General features: G+C 45.0%; 1 protein-coding gene and 1 long non-coding RNA gene across 2 annotated transcripts in view; one reads left to right on the top strand and one right to left on the bottom strand.

The window, feature by feature from the left end:
* LOC309383824 overlaps nucleotides 1-4,659 on the bottom strand; it is a 96,874-nt gene extending 92,215 nt beyond the window's left edge. The window contains exon 1 of the long non-coding RNA XR_014173926.1: nucleotides 4,499-4,659. This is a non-coding gene — a long non-coding RNA (uncharacterized lncRNA). The remainder of the gene's footprint in view (nucleotides 1-4,498) is intronic.
* Nucleotides 4,660-8,122: 3,463 nt separating this feature from the next.
* Nucleotides 8,123-18,315, top strand: part of LOC309383751 (pregnancy zone protein-like) — an 87,820-nt gene continuing 77,627 nt past the window's right edge. The window contains exons 1-2 of the mRNA XM_081936591.1: nucleotides 8,123-8,383; nucleotides 13,672-13,855. Of these exons, the coding sequence (XP_081792717.1) occupies nucleotides 8,286-8,383; nucleotides 13,672-13,855 (282 nt within the window). The 5' untranslated portion in view covers nucleotides 8,123-8,285. The remainder of the gene's footprint in view (nucleotides 8,384-13,671; nucleotides 13,856-18,315) is intronic.

Raw genomic sequence — 18,315 nt, 5'->3', positions numbered from 1 at the left:
GCCTCTTCCCCCCCACACCTGCAAAGCTCCGGCACCTCCCGTGTCTTGTGTGTCTTGTGTAGTATCATCAGCTTTATCTAGGATAGCTTTATTTTTTTTCCATGAAGGCCTCCGCCTCCGTAGTTGTGTTAATTCTAACTCTACTGCCCTCCCAGAATACCAGCATGCCTTCTGGCATCAGCCACCGGAACCAACCCCCTTTTTCAAATAGTTTCTTCACTAAAAGCGAATATTTTTTTCTTTTATCTCTAACTTTCTTTGGGATTTGTTTCAGGATGACTATCTCTCTATCCTTGTATTTTGCACTCAGAATCTCATCTCGTGTAGTCTTTCTAAGAAATTTAATGTGAACCTCTCTTGGAACATTGTGTATTCTAGCATAAGCTGAATTAACTCTATAGACCAGGTCAATATCCCATCCCAGATGTTGTCTGTCGTTTTTAATATATTCAGCCAGTAAGTTTGTCATAATCTCCCTCAAATCTTCATCATCAGCCTCAATTACATTTTGAAATGTAGGAAGGAAAAAAGACATCCATTCAAATTCCATTTTTATCTGGTGGTTCTCAAGTTCTTGATTTCCTCTCTGGACCCCCCTCACCTCCCCCCTCATCTCAGCCATCCCCTCCTCCAAAAGTTCCAGTCTCTGTGAATTTTGGGCTGTTCAGTTTTGGTTCTCTCTGAGCTGTTCATTCATTTCTTTCAGTTGATTTTTCAAGTCCTCCTGCCCCTTTAAGAGCTTTTGAAGCAACTGGTGAGTTAGGTCCTCCTCAGGGGCTTTGGGTTGTAGTAAAGATATTAATGTCTGTTGTCCACTGGGGCTGGACGTTGAGGATGTTGGAGCAGAACCAGCAAAGCCTGGTTTCCCAGGTGGTGGTCTATTCGGTGCCATTTTAATAAAAAGAAACTCAGAGGTGTCTGTGTCCATAAGATGAAATGGCAACTATGAAAGGGGATAACCAAGAGAGATCACGAGGCAGGTAGTCCAGACAATAATAGGGACCTTTTCTATAGTTCAAATCCAGACAATAAAGTCCGTTATTCCAAGTCCAGGATGCAGTATATCAAGAGATATTTCTGGGTGTCACGGAGACAAAGGCAAAGTGCCAGCAATTTCTATGGGTGGAGTCAAATTTCAAAGTGCATAAAGACAATGGAAGTGTGCCATCTTGCCTTGCAAGCACGGGATCAGAAGGCAACAAACCAAAAGTTTTCAAAGTTTTCAAAAGAATCAGATCATCACTTCTCTTTCACAATTGCAGCAGGGTATTCATCTGCTTGCTTGCTACGAGTGTGATTTCATTCTAGAGCTCTCCCCCTCCTCCTCCGAGGGCAGAGAGCAGTCCAAAAGCCGCTTTTCCAAGGGGGGGGGAATCCCCCTCCCTCCAATCACACTTCCCAGAAATAGATTGAAGATCTTTAAAAAGCTGTCAATCCTTCATTAAACAATCAAAAAGGGAGTCGGGGAGAGTTTCCATCTCACCACATTGCAGCTGTAGCCTTCGGATCGTCAAATTCGTCCAGCAGCCTCGAAGCGAAAGTGTGCAGAAGCATGAAAGCTCCTCACGCACCCCCTTTCCACCTCCTGCACCTAGGGCAATGCCAGAAGGCCCCCTGCGGCCGCCGCCGATACAGGGGACCCCCAGCTAGCAGCCCCCTCGGCAGGGCGCCCCTACAAGGCTCCCTGTGCCCCCCCGATCGAGGGGGGCCCACCAAGAGCGCGCAAGGCAAGCGAAACACGCCCGTCTCCATGCACTTTTCACATTGTTTTGTTTTGCACGCAACTGTATTTTTGTATTCAAGTTATGACACATTTGATAAGCCATTTTGTGTATTTAAGGTGCGCCTATGTACCTTGTAGTTATTCTCATTTGTGTGGGAATCCGCTTGCGCAAGTGAGATAAACTAGATGCTTTTGTTGATCATAGTTTCCTTGACCATTTCTTTGATATGAAGAAAATATATCTGGGATATTTTTCTCACAGGACTTCCGGTTTGCGCATTCGGCTGTTGTCACCACTCTGAAGCCTCTGGAGGGCGAAAAACTACCCAATGCACAAACTGAAAATCCATTCCCAAACTTTTGGTTTGTGTGTTGGGCCATTTTTCTCCCTCCCCAGGCTCCTAGAAGGCTTCTAGAGCCTGGGGAGTGCAAAAAACGGACCTACCGGGTCCACCACAAGTTGGAAAATGGGCTGTTTCTGGCCCCCAGAGAGCCTCTAGGAGTGCGGGGGAGGCCGTTTGCACCCTCCCCAGGCTCCAAGAAAGTCATGTGCATATGCGCAGGGCAGTGAGTGTGGGGGGGGTCACACACGCATGCACAGGGGGCACGGCATGGGAGGGAATTAAATTATGGGGCTGGGCAAGCGAGCACACGTGATAGCGAGCGAGCGCGTACTTTTGGCACCCGAGGTGAATAAGGTTCTCCATCACTGACTTACAGTATCATTGAATTATGACCACAGTGCAGCCCAACATTTCCATTGCTAAGCTAGTTAGTTGTTAAGTGGGTTGTGCCCCATTTTGCAATCTTTTTTGCAAGTTGTTAAGCGAATCGTGCAATTGTTAAATGAATCTAGTTTTCCACCATTGACTGTGCTTATCGGAAGCCGGCTGGGAAGGTCGCAAATGGTGATCATATGATCCCAGGGCAATGCAACTGTCGTGAATATGAGCCAGAGCACCTGATCCTGTGACCGTGGGGATGCTACAACCATCGTAAGTGTGAAAAATGATCATATCACTCTTTTCAGTGGCATTGTAACTTTGAATGGTCACTAAATGAAATGTTGTAAGTCAAGGATTACCTGTAAAAGAATCGCAGTGTCAGAAAAGAGAGAAACAATTATACTGGCAATCTCAGAATAAATATATTTGAGAAGGTGCCACTCTCTTTGTAAGCTTCTTCAAGCCTTCTGGATTTCATTTAAGTACCTGCAGAAGCTTGGAATACATGGATGGAAATCCTAAAAGGAAAAACAATTTAGGATGCTTGGGAACCTGAAAACCAAGATAAAGGTCTTTTTAAAAAAAATCACAGAGAAAGATAAACAAGTGATGCAAGACCTGCATGGCTACACAAAGAGCTTTCAGACAAATTGAGAAACAAAAAAGACAAGTATGAAAAAAGAAAGAAGCAGAGGTGGTATTCAGCTGGTTTGGACCGGTTCAGGTGAACCAGTTGTTAAGATTTGGTGCAGTTCGGCGAACTGGCAAATCCCACCACTGGCTGGCCCTGCCCAACCCGCCTTGCCCTATCTCGCCTCACCCACCTTGGCCAGTGGCTAAAGTCATGCCCACACACAGCTACCCTCTGGTTCTTTTGATCGTTCGCCCAGACTATGTGGCCCACCTGATCTCCACACCTCGTCCGCCCTGCTCACCACGGCTGCATGAGAAGATAAGATGCTTGGCTGAAGGGTCTCCTCGGGGTGGACACGGTTGCCTTTTGGGCTTGGCTGTTGCCAGCCTTCCGCTTGCTCACCCTCCACCCCGGGGGATACGCCAGTCCCTGGCTCTGGCCTTCCCTGAGGCCTTTGCCTGCATGCTACCTTCTTGCCCTTCGCCTTGGGTTGGACCACCTCTGTGAGAACAGTGCGAGCCCCATGGGCTGGAAAGGTAAGTCTGACGGTGGGGAAGGAAGATCTGTTCTGGCCTTATTGTGCTCAGGCGAACAACCGCCTCGGTTGGGGGGGAGGTGTTCAGCCACCTTTTGGGCGCAGCTTCAGGTTCCGCAGAGCCTTCTGGGTAGGAGGCCTGAGAGAAAATGCCTCCCCCGAGGGCCACCCACTCATCCATCCGACTGGCCTCGAAGCCAGACTTTACTCACACATATATACAGTACATATACACAAATACACATACTTCTCACTATATATATTTGTATATATGTATGTGTGTGTGTGTGTGTGTGTGTGTGTGTGTGTATAAAATGTGGGAAGTATGTGTATATACATATATGTTTCGTGTTTCACAAATCATGTTTGCGAACACACTGACCCATATTTAGCAGGCACATCTGTTGCCTGCTCTCAAAAGAAAGTATATTTTCTCATATACATACATAACACCCATATACACATGATACACACACACACACGTGCGCCCGTACACATACACACAAACACAAAGAATAAATATAAAAAGTGGAAAGAGTGGGACATAACTAAGGCAGAATATCAGCAAATAGCCCGAGCCTGTAAAGATGAAGTAAGGAAAGCTAAGGCTCACAATGAAGAAAAGCTTGCCAGAAAAGTAAAAAATAACAAAAAAAGCTTCTTCCAACATGTTAAAAACAAGAAAAAGGTTAAGGAAACAATTGATCCATTGCTGGGAGAAAGTGGCAAGAAGGTGACAAGCAACAGGGAGAAAGCAGAACTATTTAACTCATGTTTTGCCTCTGTCTTTACACAAAGGGATAAAACAGTCCAACCTGTCAAAAACAGCACCACAAAAATCAGATTAGGAACACAAGTTGAAATAGGGAAGAAAATGGTACCTGTCTACCTTAGACGACTTCAAATCACCAGGGCTGGATGGATTACACCCCAGGGTTCTGAAGGAACTGGCAGATGTGACCTCAGAACCACTGAACTATATCTTTCAGAGATCCTGGAGCACCGGGGAACTGCCAGAGGACTGGAAAAGAGCTGATGTGGTTCCCATCTTAAAAAAAGGAAAAAAAACAGATCCAGGAAACTATAGACCTATCAGCCTGACCTCAATACCAGGAAAGATTCTGGAAAAGATAATAAAGCAACGAATTAGCAAACACCTAGAAGCAAACAAAGTAATAGCCAAAAGCCAACATGGGTTTGTCAAAAACAGATCATGCCATACTAATCTTATTGCATTCTTCGACAAAGTGACCAAATTAGTGGACCAGAGGAATGTCGTCAATATAGTTTACTTGGACTTCAGCAAGGCATTTGATAAATTAAACTATAACCTACTACTAGACAAAGTAGAAAAATGTGGATTAGACAGCATCACCACCAGATGGATTCGTAACTGGCTGACCAACCGCACTCAACGTGTAGTCCTCAATGGAACTGCATCTACATGGAGGGAGGTATGCAGTGGAGTACCCCAAGGCTCTGTTTTAGGCCCAGTACTCTTCAACATCTTCATGAATGATTTGGATGAGGGGATAAATGGGGAACTCATCAAATTTGCAGATGACACCAAGCTGGCAAGAATAGCCAACACTCCAGAAGATAGGCTTAAGATACAGAAGGATCTTGACAAACTTGAACATCGGGCACTATCTAATAAAATGAAATTCAATGGCGAAAAGAGTAAGGTTCTACATTTAGGCAACAAAAACGAAATGCACAGGTACAGTATAGATGATACCTTGCTCAGTAGTAGTAACTGTGAAAGGGATCTTGGAGTCCTAGTGGACAACCATTTAAATATGAGCCAGCAGTGGACAGCAGCTGCCAAAGGAAAGAAAGAAGGAGAGAGAAAGAGGATGAGAGAGACAGAGAGAGAAGAGAGGAAGAGGAAAGAGTAAGAGAGAACATCTCATTTCAACCCTGAGGTGCAAATATTCTCTTTGATTGGTAATTTTATTTGTCCATTTACTATCCAATACTCTCATTTCTCCTTACGTTCATCAAGAATTCCCTTCTTTTTATTGAATTTGTCACAATACCTTGAGAACAGCTTTTTCAGCAAAGCTTTACAGCTATTTAAAATATATAGCAATTTAGGTCAGGTTTTCAGAACATTAGTCTATTTATAAGTCACTAAGTGCAAAGAAACAGAATTCAGAAAGCTGACTTCCCTTTTTGTAATTGCCTATTGTCTGCTTAATTTTCTACCTACATTTTTGATAACTGATATTCACTGTTGACCCAAGAAACCCATCATAGAAAAAAAAACCCCTATGAACTTTGTTGGATTTTCCATGGAATGAAGTTTGATCTTTTTCTCAACCATACAGTAACATATTCTTCCTAAGGAGGATATAATCAAGACAGTCCATAATTGCCTACCAATCTAACACTATGGCGATTGACAATCTCTTTATATTTCAACTCTAACTCTTTCAGTCTTAAAGGTTTGTTGAGGAGAAATCCAAAATTCTTTTAAAGAGGAAAAAAAATGCTTGCACAATTGCATCCATGGAAACATGTATTACACAACACAGAGAGAAACAAACTTAACAAAGTACTAAGTCTGCCCACCAACTAACTCTCTCTCTCTCCCTCCCTCTCCCTCCCCCCCTCTCTCTCCCTCTCTCTTCTCTCTCTCTCTTTTAATAAGAGAGAGAGAGATGTAGGGAGGGAGGGAGAGTTAGTTAGTTAGTTGGTGGGCAGACTTAGCACTTTGTTAAGTTTGTTTCTCTGTGTGTTGTGTAATACATGTCTCCATGGATGCAATTGTGCAAGCATTTTTTTCTCTTTAAAAGAATTTAGTTGATTATTTAGTCTCTTTTAATGAAAGAGAGAGAGAGAGAGAGAGAGAGAGAGAGAGTATCCCTCCTTCCTTCAGTCCACCAACACACACACACACTCACTCTCTCTCTCCTCAAATTTGAGAGAGAGAGAGAGAGAGAGGGAGGGAGGGAGGGAGGGAGGGAGGGATGGAGAGAGTATCCCTCCTTCCTTCAGTCCAACACTCTCGCGGGCATCCTGGCCAGACAAGAGGGACTGCAGAGGGTCTCCTCGAGTCTAGGGCAGCGAGTCATTCGATGGGAAACTTGCCTCTTGGAAGGAATGACCCGGCTTGGCTCCCGCTTTCGATCTGCCGCACTCTAGATGGGAATTTAGGATCGCTATCGCGCTGCCCCGGATTTGCCAATGCGAACCTCAGGTGGGTAGCCTTGAGAGAAACGGCAGCAGTGAGCCTCCTGCCATTGCTTTCTACCTCGTTGCGGAGAGGTAGAAAGCGAAGGTAGGAGGCTCACTGCCACTGTTTCTCTCGAGCGTGGGTTGCTCTCTGCGGAGCAACCCACCCTCGGCTTAGTTGGCTCATTCTTGGTTTGCGACCAGTCCCCACCCCCACCCCTTCTGGGCTTTTATGTGTTAATTGAGGCACAGATGCTGGAGAGGAAGGGAAGCCGGCTGCTTTCACACAATGCAGTTTATCTCAGAGGCTGAATTAATCACGCAGGTCAGAAAGACAGGGAACTTTCTTTCAGTGAGTTTTGGCCAATCACTCCCCCCCCTCCCCCCACAACGAGGCAAATTTAGTCCTCTTAAACTTCTGCAAAGGCAGCTGTGGGCAATGTTCCCTCTAAAATAGTTGCTCCAGGAAGCCCAAGCCACCTGAAGTCCTTAACCCAGCCACTTTGCTGCCCTGCTGCACCTCAAGACTCTTGTTTAGCTGGAGGGGGCTTCAATCGCGATTGTGCGGCCGCTCTGCAAACTGCAGTCCGTGTTCGGCAAACGACACAGTGCAGCAGTTGGAAACTTTCCACCTGCCAACTTGGGGGGTGGGCGATTGAAGTGGCGCATGCCCCTCTCCTGGGAGGAAGGCGGTGATTGGAGGGAAGGGTGGTGACGCCCTCTGCAGCCAATACGATCTTTTTTTCCTCCCCTTCTTAGCGCCCCCCTGCCACCTCCCTTGCCTCTTACTGCCCCCCACCAGTCATCTCATCACCCCTCAAAGGGTGGTACCGCCCACTTTGGGAACCACTGGATTAGAAGATCTCCAAGATCTCTCCAACTCTGTTATTCTATTATACTAAATAAACTGTTGTAAATCGAGGATTATCTGATTTTACTGCACCCCAAAAGTTGGAAGTCTGCTTTCTTTCTCCCCCCCACCCTTTCCTTTATCTCCCCTTTCTTTTCTCACTTGTTTACTTTTACCTCTCCTGTTTTTCTACGGTCTTTATTTCTGTGTCTTATATTGAGACAAACTTTAATAAAGCTCATTGCTGAAGTGATAGTTGTACTGTATTACAAAAGCTGGTGGAAAGCTTGTATGCCTACTCTTGTAACTGTACGTAGGAAAAAATGGAGCGACACATGTGACTGTGACATTGAGGTTTTTGAGCTGTAAAGCACTAGGTTACACAAGCTTCGAAGGAAACCTCCCTGGATCCTCCTTCTGTGGGGAATAAAGTTGTATTATTTCAATCTCCACCTCCATGTGCTCTTTTGGCCTTTAACACTGGCAAGGACCCACTACTGGGCTGGGAAATCAGAGCTGTTCCCTGTTCTTGGGTTTTACCTCTTCTTCCACGCGGACTGTTTGCAGAGAGGCAGTCAGAGCTGAAGAGGGAACAGCTGGGACTTTTCAGCTCAACTTCGCAGCCAGCCTCTCTCTTCAATATGATGGGGGAAAGCTGGCAACATGGAAAAAACGTCTTCCTTCTCCTTCTCCTGTCTGTCCTTCTCAGGACTACCGTAGCTGCTCCTGAGCCCAAACTGTAAGTTTATTTCTGCTGCTTACTTCCCTTTCTGTCTTCTTTGGCTGGGAAAGATTTAGGTTTTAAACTCCGCTGTGCTTTATTTTTAAAGTAAGCATCCCTCAATCCAGGATATTTTCAAAGGGAAATCTAAGGAGGAGCGATGCCCCAGAGATAGTTGGTGGTGGGAGGGGGAGGGAGGGGGAAGGCAGGACTTTAAAAGAAAATCTGTAAGATTTATGGAGATTCTCAGTCATCCAGGTCATGGTTGTCCCAAAGGTGATTTTTCAAGAGGCAACTGAACATTCTGATTTTTCTTTGAAGACATTTCACTTCTCACCCAAGAAGCTTCTTCAGCTTTGCCTCTTGAAAAAGCACCTTCGGGACATCTGTAAGATTAGTTTCCATTTTGGATTTGGACCCTGAGGTGGCATTAGGAGGTGGAGGCATAGCCACATTATGTATTGAACTGAGAAGGGCCCCCATAGAATGCAATGCGACTTTGGAGCGTAATGTACAGGATATACTCTTTGAGGGAGATGGGTGCTTCAGAAATGTGAAAAATAAATAAGTAAACATAACATAAAATAACACTAGGCAAGACCACAGTCCTTTCCTGAAAATGAAAAGATCATTTCTGCAACATATATTTAGTGCTTATTTTAAAGATAGTAGTGTCATTTGTGCACCCTATCCTTCCTTCCTTCCTTCCTTCCTTCCTTCCTTCCTTCCTTCCTTCCTTCCTTCCTTCCTTCCTTCCTTCCTTCCTTCCTTCGAAGGGTTTCCTAGGAGCACAAATGAATTAATGAGAATATAGTCTGGACTTTTGTAAAGACCAGACAAATTGCTCATTGGCAGACAAACAGGTGCATCTTTCCATTTTACGAGTACAGAGAAGAAAGAAACCTTTGAGAAACATCCAGTCTATTCCTTGGCTCAGGGCAAGATTTCAAATTTTAAGGAATGTTTCTAGTATCCAGTTGGAATATGCCTGCCTGAAAACGAAAACCATTAGTTCCTAATGACAGGAAAGATTCCTGTCGGGAATTTAAAGGTGCTGTCATCTATCCAGGCCATTTTTCAAGGCTAAAAATACTCAGCTCCAATTGGCAAATGCCAAATCTGGCCCTTAGCTTTATTACAATGCTGGCTAATGTTTAATTTGCGTATCTTTTGGGGAAGAGAATGTTTTCTTTATATACAACTGCTGCCAACCTAGCAGTTTGAAAGCATGTAGAAATACAAGTAGAAAAATAGGGACCACCTTTGGTGGGAAGGTAACAGTGTTCCGTGCGCCTTCGGCATTTAGTCATGCCGGTCACATGATCACGGAGATGTCTTCATACAGTGCTGGCTCTTCAGCTTTGAAACAGAGATGAGCACCGCCCCCTAAAGTCGGGAACAACTATCACATATGTGCAAGGGGAAGCTTTACATATTGTTTCCCTGAAAATAAGACCGGATAACAAAAATAAGCCCTAACTTGATTTTTCAGAAAGCTCGTAATATAAGCCCTATGCAAAAATAACCCCCAGTTAGGATAATCAACCACACAGACACATTTAGTACCATATTTCCCCCCAAATACACCCTAATCAGAAAATAAGCCCTAATGAGTCTTTTGGAGCAAAAATTGATATAAGACCCAGTCTTATTTTTGGGGAAACATAGGTACAGAAACACACAAAAACTGACCCACATTTCGGATGAAATTCTGTTGCCTGCTCTCAAAAGAAAGTATATATTTTCTCATACACATACATAACACACATGTACACATTACACAGACACTCTTTGTATCTAGCATACCTATATATAGCCCTTAATGGTAGTACGTCTACGTGGAGGGAAGTAAGCAGTGGGGTACCACTAGATTCTATCTTAGGGCCAGTACTCTTCAATATCTTCGTAAACGACTTAGACGAGGGAATAGAAGAATAGAACTCATCCAATTGCAGATGATACTAACCCTGGCAGAAATAGCCAACACCCTATTTGATAGGTTGAGAATCCAGATGGATCTCAACAGACTTGAACACTGGGCACAATTCAACAAAATGAAATTCATCGTAGAGAAAAGTAAAGTCTTACACTTAGGCAAGAAAAACTAAAAGTACACATACAGATTAGGTGAAATCTTGCTCAATAGTAGTAACTGTGAAAGGGATCTTGGAGTCCAAGTGGACAATCAATTAAATATTGAGCTAGTAGTATGTGGTGGCAGCAAAAAAAAGCCAATGCAATCCTAATTTGCATTAATTAGGGATTGAATCAAGATCATGTATGCTGATGATACTCAGCTATACATTTCCACCCCGAACCACCCCAATGAGGCCGTCGAAATGATGTCCCGGTGTCTGGAGGCCGTACGGGTCTGGATGGATGGCAACCGACTAAAACTCAACCCTTCCAAGACGGAGTGGCTGTGGCTTCCGGCCTCCCGGTTCAACCAGGTGCTTCCATCTCTGGCCATCGGGGGCGTCCAACTAGCCCCCATGGAACAGGTGCGCAATTTGGGCGTCCTCCTGGATGCCCGGCTGTCCATGGATGATCATGTAACAGCCGTGGCAAGGGGGGCGTTCCATCAGGTTCGCCTGATGCGCCAATTGCGCCCCTTATTGGACCGGGATGCCCTACGCACAGTCACCCATGCGCTAGTGACGTCTCGCCTGGATTACTGCAATGCTCTCTACATGGGGCTTCCCTTGAGATGCACTCGGAGACTACAGTTGGTCCAGAACGCGGCCGCGCGGGTGATTATGGGGAGGACTAGATACTCCCCTGTAACACCTCTCCTGCGCGAGCTGCACTGGCTTCCTGTGGTCTACCGAGTGCGTTTCAAGGTTTTGATTATGATCTTTAAAGCGCTTCATGGCACAGGGCCTAGTTATATGCAGGATCGCATCCTGCCCCACACATCCCTACGACCAATTCGCTCACACAGAGAGGGACTTCTCCGGGTGCCGTCCGCCAAACAGTGCCGGGGGGCGACACCCAGGAGCAGAGCCTTCTCTGTGATGGGCCCAGCCCTGTGGAATGACCTCCCCCGTGACATCAGGATTACTTCCGATCTCCGCTCCTTCCGTGTACAGCTGAAGACCCACCTCTTTCAATTATCTGGCCTGGCTCAATCGTAATTTCTCTTATTCCTCCTAACTGTTTTTTAAATTGTCTTTAAATATTAATTCTTAATTGCATATTGGGTTTTTACAATTGGGGTATTTTAATGCTGATTTTTAACTGTCTAAATGATGAAATTTGTTACCTCCTCCGTGTATGCGTGTATGTGTGTTTTGTATTTATGTACGTTTATGTGCTGTTATATATCTTCTATGTTTTATGCTCCATTGTACGCCGCCCCGAGTCCTACTTGGAAAGGGAGCGGCTAATAAATCCAAATTATTATTATTATTATTATTATCATGTGAAATACTAATACCACTCTATAAAGCCTTAGTAAAGCCACACACCTAGAATACTGCATCCAGTTTTGGTCACCATACTAAATGATGTTAAGACTCTAGAAAGAGTGCAGAGAAGAAAAGTATTAGGGACTGGAAGCTAAAACATATGAAGAATGGTTGTAAGAACTGGGCATGGCAAGTTAGTGAAGAGAAGGCCCAAGGATGATAGTCTTCCAATATTTGAGGGGCTGCCACAGAGAGGAGGCAGTCAATCTATTTTGGAAAGCACCAAAGGTCAGACAAGGAATAATGGATGGAAACTGATCAAGAAGAGATTTAACCTAGAAAAAAGTAGAAATTTTCTGACAGTGAGAACAATCAACCAAAGGAACAGCTTACCTTCAGAAGTTCTGGGAGCTTCATCCTTGGAAGCTTTCAAGAAGAGTCTGGACAGCCATCTGTCAGAAATTGTACACGGTCTCCTGCTTGAGCAGGGGCTTGGACTAGATGACCTACAAGGTCCCTTCCAACTCTGTTATTCTGTAATTCCCTAGCTAGCATGCTGGCGGGGGAATTCTGGGAGCTGAAATCCACACACCTTAAAGTTGCCAAGGTTGCATTAGAGATATGTGTCAATGAAGACTCAGTCCTCCTGGTCAAAGGTGTCAAAAGGTTGAATCATGGCTCAATCTTTGTTAATCCAAGACGTTTCATTGCTCATCCAAACAACTTGACCAGCCAGAGCAAAATTAGTTAGGCAGAGAATCAGAGAGTTGTTGGAAGGTATCAACTCTTGCCACACCAACTCCAGGAGTTTCTCCCCAGATTGTAGTCCATTTGGGGGAGAAACCCCTAAAATTAGTGTGGCTTATATGTGTCTTATACATTACAATGTGTCTTACACATTGGCAACAAAAATGTGAACAACAAACTGGGTGGATACGATCTCGTAAATGACCCTCACTCTGCCGTGGACCTAGGAGTACTCATCTCAAACAATCTAAGCCCCAGAGCTTACTGTAATGGCATTGCCAAAAAGGCATTAAGAGTTGTTAACCTAATTTTGTGAAGCTTCTTCTCCGGTAACATTGTACTGCTAACTAGAGCATACAAAACGTTTCCCAGACTTATTCTCAAATAAAGCTCATCTGCTTGGAATCCACTGTATATTGGACTTTAATACAATTGAATGAGCCAGAGATATTTCACAAGAAGAGTCCTCCACTCCTCTGCTCACAACAGAATCCCTTATGCCACCAGGCTCAAAATGTTGGGCTTGGAAAACCTGGAACTACGCCACCTATGGTCTGACCTAAGCATAGTACACAGAATTGTCTGCTACAATGTCCTACCTGTCAATGACTACTTCAGCTTCAACCTCAATAACACACGAACAAACAATAGATACAAACTCAAGGTAAACCACTCCAAACTTGATTGCAGAAAATACGACTTCAGCAACAGAGTGGTCAACCCCTGGAATGCTGTACCCCACCCCATTGTTACATACTCAAACCCCCACAGCTTCAACCTCAAACTCCATAAGCACACCAGCATGCCTTCCGTCCTCATTTATTTGTACTCATTTCCTGTGTTCATGTCCATGTTTATACTTATACCTGTTATCTTGTACATGTTTGACAAATCAAATCAAATCAAAATAAATAAATAAAAGCAAAGTTGTTACATTCCAATGACTCCTTAACTTTTTCTGACTAATTTTGCTCTGACTGATGAAGTAGCTTGGATGAAGAACGAAACGCTTCTGATTAACAAAGATTGGTCCAGTTGCCATGAATCAACCTTTTGACACATGTCTATCTCCACCAACACAGGCCCAAAACTCAGAAAACCCTCTTGCATTTGCTCTGCGTATTTCCTAATCAGAGCCCCCCTCTTTTCAAGGCAATATGTGGCGCTGGTACCCAGCATAATCTACCTGGAGACCCCTGAGAACTTCTGCATCCAGATGAACAATCTGAAGGAAACATTCAATTTGACTCTTTTGCTGGAATCCAATATCCGGAGTTTGATCCTGAATACAATGATGATAAAAGAGAAAGATACATTTCAATGTGTCCCTTTCCAGGTAAGTCTCTCTCTCTCTCTGTCTCTCTGTCTGTCTCTCTCTCTTGCAAGATTTCTAATTGTAACCTATATTGCCAGACAGTTAAATTCAGGACCACTTAATTACACAATATCACAATATTGATTTGTGTCAATCAATAACTTTAAAAAACAAAAAACAAATATATTCCAGCTTGGAAGAAGCACAGCTTGAACATTTTTCTTTTAAAAGCATGATTGCTTAACCAGTGCCAACCTTCAGTGCAAGAAATTTCCTAAACCCTATGCCAACCCCCCCCCCAACATTTGGGCTAAACTAGATGCTTCACCAATGGAATGGTGGGTGGGGGGAGAGGGACTCTTGAAAATTGTTGTCAGTTCTCCTTCAGTATTGCCTTGGAAATACTCCTTGCCCCCTTCACAATGTCTGGATGCGAGGGAAATGAATTTGGGAAATTTAAGCTGTTGCTAAACGTCAAACAAATTCACTATAGTCTTTCAAGTCCACGCTTTCTCTTTACTCCAGTCCAGATACTGATAATACTCCAGAAGAACACCTATATAAACAACTTGTGCTCTTCCCACTGTTCCTTTCAATAAACAAAATCAAGGATTTTAACATATAACATATAAGTCAAATCAGTGACGTGCGGTGAGGTTTATGGCTGGTGAGGCTGGTGACGTCATCAAACCATGTGGTTGCTCCGATCGCACGGGCGCAGCCTGACCGGAGAAGTTTCTCTTCTCAGAAATGTCAGAAAGGGACAGGCAGGCTGCCACAGCTCCACTGAGAAGACATTTCTGAGAAGAGAAACTTCTCCTTTCTCCTCCTTCCCCCCCCACTCCCTTCTAGCACTGATGATGTTACCTAGGCATTTTTTGCATCGGGCGAGCCCAGGATCCTTGCAAGGGGAATGGGATCACGTGTGCAGGAGGCTCCTCAGCGCCAGCCTCAGATCAGCATGAACCGCGGTCCCCTTCCCCTGCACACGTGGTCCCATTCCCCTCCTTCTTGAGCCAACATGAAGGGGACTGCGGCTGCGCTGATCTGAGGCTGGCGCTGAGGAGCCTCCTGCACACGTGGTCCCATTCCCCTTGCAAGGATGCCAGGCTTGCCCGATGCAAAAAATGGCGAGATCAGCACACTTGGGGCTGCTGCTGCGATGTCCAGGGAGGCAAAACCAAGCCGCGCGCCTCTCTCAGCCACTTTCGCAGCTTCCCGGAGTATTTTTTATTTTTATTTTCATGATGAGAACAGTGAGGCTCTGCCTCCCCTGCCTCCCCTGACTGCACGTCACTGAGTCAAATGATCAAAGGAATTCATGTTTCCAAGTCTCCAGTCTCTAGATGGCAGTGTTACTTCATTTTTTTCTGTTTTTACCCTTCTTTTTGTTACGAGGTTTTTTAAAAAAAGCTTAAAATGTATAATCCACCTGAATGTTACAAAAAGGAAGAGTTTCTTGCTCCACAGACACAAAAAGTGAGGAAAAATAGAGGAAGAAGGAAAAAAGAAACCAGTCCAATTTAAAAAATAAGAGGCATTTGTAAGAATTCCATAAAAAAAAAACGGAGTTAAAAAAAGAAAGATAACACTCCAATTTTAATACAGGCTTAATCTGCCGTTTGCTCTCTTCTGCCTTCAATTTTAATTTTACTTTAAGTCTTTTGGGTATTCTCTTCTCTCATAGTGAATAGTAAAGTTTATCTCACCAATTCCGACACACTCTCTCCTGCACAGCTTCCGTTCAGGGGTCTGTCCCAACCTTATGCAGCTTAAAATGGCTGCTTCTCTTGTAACTGCAAAAAGAGCTTTCTCTTGGATCAATCAGGGATTTTGCGATGTCCCTGAGATCAGCAGGACATGCCCTTCTCTATCACTGTCTCTTCGGGATGGTTTAGGTCCAAAACGAACCATCCAGTAACAGAGATTCGACAGAAATCCTAGAGCCCCAAGATTGCATGGTTAATAAATGAACTGTTGTAACTCGAGAACTATCTATATCTCTGTTCTAGAAACACTTGTCGTTCTAGAAAATGCAGCTGCCAGAGTACAGTGCTAACTCTCGAATCAAGCTTGCTTGATCATGCTCTCCTTTTGGGTCACTTTTTTAAAACTTAGAATAGAATAATGGAGTTGAGAGGGACCTTGGAGGTCTTCTAGTCCAGTCCCCAGCTTGACAGGGAACCTGGCCTATATCATTTCAGAGAAATATCTTCTTAAAAACCTCCAGTGTTAGAGCATTCCCAACTTCTAGAGGCAATATAAAAGACCCACTATATTGCTACAGAAATGCACAAAATTAAAGGTGAAAACTTCCCAGAATGCATATGGGTCAATATAAAAAAAAAAAAAGAATGACATTGCCATAGGTATATGTTATGGGCCACTCAATCAAGCAGAAAAAATAGAGGCATTTTTTGCTAACCAATTAATAAATATAAAGTATGTAGGACACACGCTACAATAGTAAAGGAGGATTTCAATTAGTCTTCCAACGTCAACTGGAACACTAATTCTGCACCAAGTGAGAAATCAATAGGTTGCTGCTGACCAAACTAAAGTTGACAACTTTTTCGTCCAAAATGTAGAGGAGGGAACTAGAGGGATAGCCATATTGAATTTAATTCTCACGAACAGAGAAGAAGTGATAGAAGGAGGTGAAACTGCAGGAATCTTGGGTGAGAGTGACCATGTCATACTAGAATTCAACATTACGCAAAGACAAGTAATAGAACATAATCTTAACTTTATTCAATTTCTAGACCGCCCCTCTCTCAGAAGAGACTCGGGGCGGTGTACAGTCATATTAAAACAATAGAAAAATAAATATACATAGTATAAATATAGAATAAATATAGGGCTGGAGGAGGTAGCAATAGCTCACTGTACAAATTTAGTTTAAGTTAGATTAAAATTTTAAAAATTTAAAATACATTAACCCTTAAAAACTATCCCAGATAAAAATATCTGCCAGGAGGTAAAATGGAACTATAGATGGGCCAGGCCGGCTAATTGGAACAGGTGAGTCTTAAGTTTTTGTCGGAAGGAGCGGAAGTCAGCAGTAGTTATAATATCGGGGGGAGGTCATTCCAGAGGGTTGGGCCCATCACAGAGAAGGCTCTACTCCTAGGCGCCGCCCGTTGGCATTGCTTGGTGGACGGCACCCGGAGGAGTCCCTCCCTGTGAGAGCGAACTGGTCGCAGGGATGTATGTGGTAGGATGCGATCCCGCAGGTAACTAGGTCCTGTGCCATGGAGCGCTTTGAAGATGGTGATAAGCACCTTGAAACGCACCCGAAAAACCACAGGCAGCCAGTGCAGCTCGCGCAGGAGAGGTGTTATGTGGGAGTACCTAGTACTCCCCATGATAGCCCGCGCGGCCGCATTCTGAACCAGCTGTAGTCTTCGGGTGCATCTCAAGGGGAGCCCCATGTAGAGAGCATTGCAGTAGTCCAGACGAGACGTCACCAGCGCATGAGTGATTGTGCGTAAGGCATCCCGGTCCACTAGGGGGCGCAATTGGCGCACCAGGCGAACCTGGTGGAATGCCCCCCTTGCCACGGCTGCCACATGGTCATCCATTGACAGCCGGGCATCTAGGAGGACGCCCAAATTGCGCGCCCATTCCACAGGGGGCAGTTGCTCGCCCCCTATGGCCAGTGATGGAATCAACTGGTTGAACCGAGGTGCCGGTAACCACAGCCACTCTGTCTTGGAGGGGTTGAGCTTGAGTCTGTTGTCCCCCATCCAGACCCGGACGGCTTCCAAACACCGGGACATCATTTCGACAGCCTCGTTGGGGTGGTTTGGGGTGGAAATGTACAGCTGAGTGTCATCAGCGTACAGATGGTATCCAACCCCAAAACCACGGATGATCTCACCCAGTGGCTTCACATATGTGTTGAACAGAAGGGGAGAGAGGACCGACCCCTGCGGCACGCCACAAGTGAGCGACCTAAGGGTCGACCTCTGCCCCCCTGCCAACACACATTGCGTCCGGTCGGAGAGGTAGGAGCCGAACCACCGCAAAACGGTGCCCCTAACTCCCATCCCCTCCAGCCGGCGCAATAGGATACCATGGTCGATGGTATCAAAAGCCGCTGATAGATCTAATAGGACCAGGATAGAGGAACAACCCCTATCTCTGGCCCTCCAGAGATCATCAACCAACACGACCAAGGCCGTCTCCGTGCTGTGACCGGGTCGGAAACCGGACTGGCGCGGGTCTAGATAGTCGGTTTCTTCCAGGTGTTGTGGGAACTGCTGTGCCACCACATTCTCTACAACCTTCGCTGGAAAGGGAAGGTTGGAGACAGGACGATAATTAGCTAGTTCCGTCGGGTCCAGGGAAGGCCTCTTGAGTAAGGGCCTCACCACCGCCTCTTTCAAGGCGGCCGGTAAGAACCCCTCACCCAATGAAGCGTTCACTAGGCCCAGGAGCCAGCCTCGTGTCACTTCCCAGGATGCCAGTACCAGCCAGGA

The sequence above is a fragment of the Natrix helvetica genome (assembly GCF_964273705.1).
Source record: "Natrix helvetica genome assembly, chromosome: 1".
Lineage (NCBI taxonomy): Eukaryota > Metazoa > Chordata > Lepidosauria > Squamata > Natricidae > Natrix > Natrix helvetica.
This window is presented reverse-complemented; position numbering and strand designations above follow the sequence as displayed.